The sequence below is a fragment of the Ictidomys tridecemlineatus genome, chromosome 6 (assembly GCF_052094955.1).
Source record: "Ictidomys tridecemlineatus isolate mIctTri1 chromosome 6, mIctTri1.hap1, whole genome shotgun sequence".
In the NCBI taxonomy this organism is placed as follows: Eukaryota; Metazoa; Chordata; class Mammalia; order Rodentia; family Sciuridae; genus Ictidomys; species Ictidomys tridecemlineatus.
In genome coordinates, this window is record NC_135482.1 from 99111542 (window position 1) to 99119717 (window position 8176).

An 8176-nucleotide genomic window follows, 5' to 3' on the forward strand; every position below is an offset into this window, starting at 1 on the left:
ACTGAGAGGACAAATATGAATCACTAGTATATCTTCTTTAATTCCTACAATAATACAAAAGTGATTTATCTTTATTTACAGATGAAGAAATTGAGACATAAAAGTAAAATGAACCAAGATTCTAGCGAGTAAAATGTATATAAAAACTAATTTAAAATCTTCCTGTAGGCTGGAGTTATAGCTCAGTTGGTAGAGTGCTTGCCTAACATGCATAAAGCCCTGGGTTCAATTCCCAGCACAACATAAATAAATAATTACTTCCCGTAATAAAGGTAGATAAATGTTTAACAGGATACTAAAGTGTCTTATGTGAGTAGTTCACATGTCCTTTCCTCTGGTTTTTGTTAAAAACCAACAGTCCTGAAGGAAAGACTTTTTGTCTTTGGAAGAGCTAAACAACACTAGAAGGAACTAAGGTGAGTGGTGTAAACAAGCACCTTGTTTAACATAAACTAATCCCCTTAGGCAAAGCATTTTAATATTTTATTCTCCCTTTAGGGTAAATTAAAGGAGAGAATGAAGATAGGTTGAAATTTCTAGAACTTGGAGGTGCATCTTTGATTTAAAGGTGGAAACACTGTGAACCTAAAAGTATTTAATCGCTGAATTTGTTTACAGATTTTATATATATATATATATATATATATATATATATATATATATATTTGTTTCTAGATTTTGTGGTCCCACTGGTTCCCCACCCAGTCAGAGCTACTCCACAGCTACTTTTGCATTACAATGGCCTTGGTGAGACTGGTTGAAGGGAATCACTAGGGTGTGGGGAGGCGTGGGGCTGACGGGAGGGGCGGGTCTAAAGGTGATAGAATCTATATTACAAATCCAGAAACTAAAGTTTTAGACTTCTACCGGATTGGGTTGCCTGCTGAGGCGGAGACTGGCTTCATTCTGGCTTCTTGATATTTTTTTTTTATCAGATCTTCATTTTCTTAGGTCTTTACCTAAGTCTTAAAGACTTGTTCTTTTTATCTTTTTTTTCCCTCTTTTTGAGGAACATGAGCATGGATCCGGCTTTTCCGCAAAGTTTGCCTTGCTTGGAAGCATCTGATTCTAGGGTCTTTTCACCAATACCTGTGATTAATGGTCCCGAGGAAATTTATCCACCTGTTCAAATGTCATCTGCTGAGATGCCCCTCACAGAGACTGGTAAGGAAATATTTAATCCTTAAAAAGCCAAGCTCCTTAGGAGAGAGGAAAGGAAAGGGGTTAAGGGTCCATTGCCCTCTTGAGAAATTACAGTTCATTCATATACAAGTGTCATTATTGTCCTTTGGATGGAGGGAGAGACCACACAAGAGACTTACTTCATGCAATCACAGGGGGGGAGTTTATTGGGGATCCGTTCCAGCGCGCTGGGACTTTGTGCCCACTCAAGAAGGGAGAGCTCTGTGCCCACTCAAGAAGGGAGAGCTGAGGTCAGGCGGAGCTTAAGTACACTTTTTGGAGAGGGTGGGGGGCTTTGCATACATCAGAACAAATCATCATGAGGCGCGGGAAAACTGAACAACATCTCTGAGACATGATTAGTACATACATTGGCGGGAACAATTTGGGCAGGGGTGATTGGTTACTTCTAAGTGGGGTACACATTTAAACTGATTGGTTCTGGGGCCTAGATGCTTACGTGCCATGCTACCTAGAGCCCTTAGCTATTAAACAACCAGGGAATCAATGAAGACATTTACTAGGCAGTTCCCGCATTGTCCTAACAACTTTACAGAGATTACAGGTTCGGGGATAGCAGAAGAATTGTAACAATAGACTTTTACAATTGTAACAATCGTCTTTTACTTTTTAGCCCAGGCCTTGTAATCTAGAAGCTTTACAATGCCCTAGTCTCTTACACTTTAACTCAAGCTTTTGCAGCTTGGAATCAGCTTAGAATTTTTACCTTTACACTTTGAATTGTAATTTGGGGACATTTTCAATTATGCCACAGGTCTCAGGAATTATGGACTAAGATGAGGGGCATGGAATTGAGCAGTTTGTATGTTTTTGAAAACCTATATGCTTGGGGCTGGGGATGTGGCTCAAGCGGTAGCGCACTCGTCTGGCATGCCTGCCGCCCGGGTTCGATCCTCAGCACCACATACCAACAAAGATGTTGTGTCCGCCGAAAACTAAAAAATAAATATTAAAAAATTCTCTCTCTCTTTAAAAAAAAAAAAGAAAAGAAAACCTATATGCTTTTAGGCATTGTGGAAACAAAAGTGTGTTGTCACAATTAAATAAGAGATGTACAAGTCCTAAACAGTGTTGGGCACCCGGTTACAGTAAATATTATGGTTCATTAGCCAGAGGAACTAATATCCCAGCTTGGGGATAAGCATCATATTTTTGGTTGGTCAAAATGGCAAGTCGAGTCAAGGTGAGATTATCTAATTAGTGTATGATTTACATAGATGAATTTCTTCTGCCATAGTTGTGGTTGGTTCTTTTAACCTTTGGATGTGTGAATGTTAATGAGCAGTTCCAAGTTTGGACGTATCTGCTATGTTCAACTGTCCTAAATCCCAAACAAATGTTGACCTAATTTTATGGTAAAGATAATTCCATGAAAGTTTTGTTTGTTTGTTTGTTTGTTTGCACCTTCCTGAGGCTGACTTTGAACTTGTGATCCTCCTGTCACTGCCCCTGGAGCCACTGGGATTACAGGCATACACCACTCATAAAACTTTAAACTTGTTAACAGTCAAACAGAATGTGGCTAGAGCTCAGATTTAAAATCCATTTGCAAAGTGGGGGGGCGCTAGGGTTGAGGCTCAGTGGTAGAGTGCTTGCCTCGCACATGTGAGGCACTGGGTTCCATCCTGAGCACCAGCATACATACATAAAGATATTGTGTCCATCTACAACTAAAATAATATATATTAAAAATAAATAAAATAAAATCCATTTGGGCTTTAAAACATATGCCTAGGCCAGGTAGAGTGGTGCATGCCTATTAATTCCAGCTACTTGGGAGGCAGAAGCAGGAAGATCATAAATTCTAGGCAATTAAAAACAACAACCACCACATTATCTTGAAATAAAATAAAAAGGGCTGGGTATGTAGCTCAGTGTAATTAACCATCTCTGGGCTCAATACCCAGTAAGACCCCCCCCCCAAAAAAAAAGTGAAAAAAAGAAAAGTAAAGAAAATGATAACTATACATATATATTTTGGGGGGTTGCCTGGGATGGAGCCCAGGGCCTGGCACATGCTAGCCAATTAATCATTCTACCAATGTGGTAGAACCCTAGTGTGATGACTGCTGTAGTTGAGCATTGTGGTTTTTTGTTTTTGTTTTTTACCAAGGATTGAACTGGGCGGCAGTGGGGTTGGGGTCGGGGCATGAACCACATTCCCAGCCTTATTTTTATTTTATTAGAGACAGGGTCTCACTGAGTTGCTTAGTGCCTTGCAATTGCTAAGGCTGGCTTTGAACTCCCAATTCTCCTGTCTCAGTCTCCCGAGCAGCTTGCCGGCTCAAGCATTGTTTTTCATGCACAAATGTGTGTAGATAGTTAAATTTTAGGACATGATCCATTTCTCATGCTTGGTTGAAGATTTTAAAAACTATATGTAAGAAGCAGAAGAGTGTGCATTTTTGCTGTTTTAAGGCCTATGTATTTCAAGACCACAGGGTACTATTGGTGTTGAATCACTAAGAATACTTCAATGCAAATAATTAATGGAGGTGGCTGCTGAGTTTATGACTGAGTGTAGCTCAGTGGTGCCCTCGACTAGTGTGTGCAAGGCTCTGGGTTCCATCCTCAGCACCCCAACAAAATGAATAAATATATTTATAAAATACAGATACTTATAAACTTTTTTTTTTTGTGTGTGTGTGTGTGTGTGTTTTACTGGGGATTGAACTCAGGACTTCATCATGCTAGGCAAGCACTCTACTACTAAAACATTTCCACAGCCACTTGTAATACTTTGCATTTTTGTACATAGGTTGGTAAAGTGTTCAGGGTTGGTTAAGGAAAAAAAAAAAGAATTATTCCTTATTCACCTTATGTCTAAGGTTGTGATGATTATAAAAGTGCTTTGAAAAGAAAAAATTTAATATTTAAGTATTTGAAAAATATTTATAGAGTTATAGAGAAAAGCATCAAATTTGTTTTGTTCCCAGCAGTCTCTCCCTCTTCATCCTCCATGGACCTGCTCATTCAGGATAGCCCTGATTCTTCTACCAGTCCCAAAGTGAAACCATCCACTTCTGTACAAGAAAGCACAATAAAGAAGGAAGACAGTAAGATCCAGGTCAAGAAACAGAAGATACGCACAGTGTTTTCTCAGACTCAGCTGTGTATACTAAATGACAGGTTTCAGAAACAAAAATACCTCAGCCTCCAGCAGATGCAAGAACTTTCTAGCAATCTGAACCTTAGCTACAAACAGGTAGGGTTGTTTTGTTGTTGCAAAATAATGCCAATTTACAGATAAATGTGGCTAACCTCTCTCTGATGTATCTCAGTATATACTCCCCATCCCAGCTCTATTTATGTATTCATAAATTATTTGATACAGGAGGTTGAACCCAGGAGTGCTTAATCACAGAGCCAAATCTCAAGCCCTTTTTATTTTTTATTTTGAGACAGTCTCGCTAAGTTGCTTAGGGCCTTGCTAAGGTGCTGAGACTGGTCTTGAACTTGTGCTCCTCCTGCCTTAGTGCCTGAGTTGCTGGATTACAGGTAGGTTACCTCTATGTATACTATGTAAAAGCACCCCTCTACAAATAATTTAATTCTAAAATGAAAATGGAATCTTTTTCCATTATATTTAAAAAAATTTTTTTTTTAGTTGTAGATGGACACACAATATCTTTATTTATTTTTATGTGGTGCTGAGTATTGAATCCAGTCCCTCACACATTCCAGGCAAATGCTCTCCCACTGAGCTACAGCCCCAGCCCTCATTATATTTTTTTTACCTGTGTGCATTTTTTTACTAACAAGGTCAGTCATTTTTCATACATTTATTGACCATTTTCTTTCTCCAGTTGCTTTAACCTCTTCTATCCTTTATTTTCAGTCTGTGTTCACTTATATTGAAAATGAATTTGTATCCAGGCACAGTGGCATGGGCTTGTATTCCCAGTTACTCAGGAGGCTGAGGCAGGAGGATGGCAAGTACGAGGCCAGTCTGGGCAATTTAGCAAGACCTTGTCTCAAAATAAAAAGGTTTGGGGATTTAGCTTAGTATTGGAGCACTTGCCAACCATATGAGAGGCACTGAGTTCAATCCCCAATACTGCCCCCCAAAGAATAAAGAATTTATATAAAGCTCTTCATCCTACTTAATAGTGTACAAGTGTGTGTGTGTGTATGTGTTTTGCATCACTGAAGTCCAGGAGATGTTTGGTTGTCAAATGTTTTACGGTTTTCCATCTCTGGTGCCAAAATATAATTGTGCTCCTAGGGTGATGAGGTGTTGCAAACAGGTTATCTATAACTAATAGTGTTGGAAAAACCTAGAAGCAGGGAGATCAGTAGTCTTTTAAATATAGTGGGTCTTATGATCTTTCCTTTTGATGATCTTTTAGTTTTATTCCATTTCTGAATACATTCCTTGTATTTTGTAATTCCTTTTTATTTATTTTTTTTTTCTGAAGGTTAAGACCTGGTTCCAAAACCAAAGAATGAAATGTAAGAGATGGCAGAAAAACAACTGGCCAAAGAATAGCAATAGTGTGACTCAGGTAACAGGAAATTTTATCTGGTCTTTCCTCCCCCCCCCACCCCTTTGGTACTATGGATTAAACCCAGGGCACTTCACTACTTAGCCACATCTCTAATTCTTTTTTTGTATTTTATTTTGAGACAGGGTCTCTATGAGTTGCTTAGGGCCTTGCTGAGTTGCTGAGGCTGGCTCTGAATTCATGATTCTCTTGCCTCAGCCTTTCCCGAGCCCGTGGGACTGTCATTACAAGTGTGTGCCACCACACCCGGCTGGTCTTTCCTTTTGATGATCCTTTAGTTTTATTCCATTTCTGAAGCGTACAATTCCAGTTAGTTATTTTCCTTAAACCGCTTGAGTCAACTCACTATTTTTTCCCATATTTTTTGGTGCCTTACATTTGTACATAGTGGTGGGATTTGTTGCTACATATTCATACAGGCACCCAATATAATTTTAGCCACTATTATTTCCAAGTATTTTCCCTTTCTCTCCCCCTGGTCCCTTTACTCTACTCTACTAATCTCCCTTTGATTTGCATGAGATTAAATCCACCATTTTCTTTTCAAAGGGCTCACTACCCACTGAATATTCAGGTCCCTACTCTAATTATAACCAGGGGTACCAGGTTAATTCACCTGGAAACCTTCCACCATGGAGCAATCAGACCTGGAACAACCCAACTTGGAGCAACCAGACCTGGAACAGCCAGTCTTGGAGCAGCCAGTCTTGGAATAGCCAGTCTTGGAGCAACCACTCCTGGAATACTCAGACCTGGTATACCCAATCCTGGAACAATCAGGCCTGGAACAATCAGACCTGGAACAATTCATTCTATAACTATGGAGAGGAATCTCTGCAGCCCTCCATGCAGTTCCAACAAAATTTTCCTGCCAGTGATTTGGAGACCACCTTGGCAATCACTGGTGAAAGCCATAGGTATTTTAGTACTCCACAATCCATGGATTTATTCCTAAATTACTCTCTTAACAGGCAGTCTGAAAATATGTAAGGATGGGTACATGATTCATTTTTGGTCTGGGCAGTGGCTCAATTCCTTCCTTGAAGGATTTTTTTAGTATTTATTTTTTAGTTTTAGGAGATACAATGTTTATTTTATTTTTATGTGGTGCTGAGGACCAAACCCCGTGCCTCACACTTGCTAGGTGAGCACTCTACCTTGAGCCACAACCACAGCCCGATTTTTGTTTTTGTTTTTGTTTTTAACTTTGTAGCTGTATACTTTTCTGCTTGATAGCCTGGTTCTCATTGTGCTACTGTGCCAATTTGAGGATTTTGAGTCTGATTAGAGACTCATCAAAAACAAGTTTTTGTGTGTATATGGTGCTGGGGATCAAACTCGGGGCTTCATGCATGCTAGGAAAACACTCCACCACTGAGCCATACCCCGGCCCTCAAAGAGATTTATATATATATATATATTAGTTTTCGATAGACCTTTATTTTATCTATTTATATGCAGCGCTGAGAACTGAACCCAGTGCCTCACATATGCCAGGCAAGGGCACTAGTGCTGAGCCCCAGCCCCAGCCTAAAGAAGTTTTAATAGCCTTGCTTGCTACAGACAAGATGTCTCTGGCTACAGATAAGAACTATTACTAGTTTGGATATCTTTTTTTATTTTTTATTTTTAGATGTTGATGGACCTTTATTTTATTCATTTATTTATATGTAGTGCTGAGAATTGAACCCAGTGCCTCACACATGCTAGGCAAACACTCTTCCACTGAGCCACTACCCCAGCCCCTAGTTTGGATGTCTTTAGGATATAGAATCTTAACCTTAAGAATAGGAAGTATTTGCAGGGAAATGGATGGCATTAGAGCAGATTATGCTAAGCGAAGCTAGCCAATCCTTAAAAAACAAATGCCAAATGTCTTCTTTGATATAAAGAGAGCAACTAAGAACAGAACAGGGAGGAAGAGCATGAGGAAAAGATTAACATTAAACAAAGACGAGTGGGGGGAGAGAAAGGGAGAGAAGGGAAAGCATATGGAAATGGTAGGAGACCCTTAATGTTACACAAAATTACATAGAAGAGGTTGTGAGGGGAAAGGTGGGGGACAAGGGAGAGAATTGAACAACAGCAGATGAGGTAGAGAGGGATGATGGGTGGGGAGGGGAGGGGGGATAGTAGGGGATAGGAAAGGTAGCAGAATACAACAGTCACTAATATGCCATTATGTAAAAATGTGAGTGTGTAACCGATGTGATTCTGCAATTTGTATTTGGGGTAAAAATGGGAGTTCATAACCCAATTGAGTCAAATGTATGAAAGATGATATATCATGAGCTTTGCAATGTTTTGAACAACCAATAAAAAAATATTTAACTACAAAAAAAAGAATAGGAAGTAAAAAAGTACAAAGAAGTATAAGAAGGATTAGTTCCACTTTTTGCTACTGGAAGGTTTTACTTATTAAAAAGTCAGGTGTTGCTGGGCATGGTGGTGCACACTATAATCCCAGT

The 8176-nt window shown here is 39.4% G+C and overlaps 1 protein-coding gene across 1 annotated transcript; it reads left to right on the forward strand.

Moving 5' to 3' along the window:
* Window positions 1-903: 903 nt before the first annotated feature.
* Nanog (Nanog homeobox) lies at window positions 904-7689 on the forward strand. Its single transcript, XM_078052412.1, has 4 exons — window positions 904-1164; window positions 4143-4408; window positions 5622-5708; window positions 6258-7689. Exons 1-4 carry the CDS (start codon window positions 1014-1016, stop codon window positions 6696-6698), a joined length of 945 nt encoding a protein of 314 aa, XP_077908538.1. The 5' UTR covers window positions 904-1013; the 3' UTR covers window positions 6699-7689.
* Window positions 7690-8176: the final 487 nt, after the last annotated feature.

Bases quoted from the DNA above. Each gene is read 5' to 3' on its own strand.
- Nanog (XM_078052412.1), top strand. From the start codon at position 1,014: ATGAGCATGGATCCGGCTTTTCCGCAAAGTTTGCCTTGCTTGGAAGCA. The intron at 1,165-4,142 runs GTAAGGAAATAT...TGTTCCCAGCAG, and splicing joins GATGCCCCTCACAGAGACTG to TCTCTCCCTCTTCATCCTCC. The intron at 5,709-6,257 runs GTAACAGGAAAT...TTCTTTTCAAAG, and splicing joins ATAGCAATAGTGTGACTCAG to GGCTCACTACCCACTGAATA.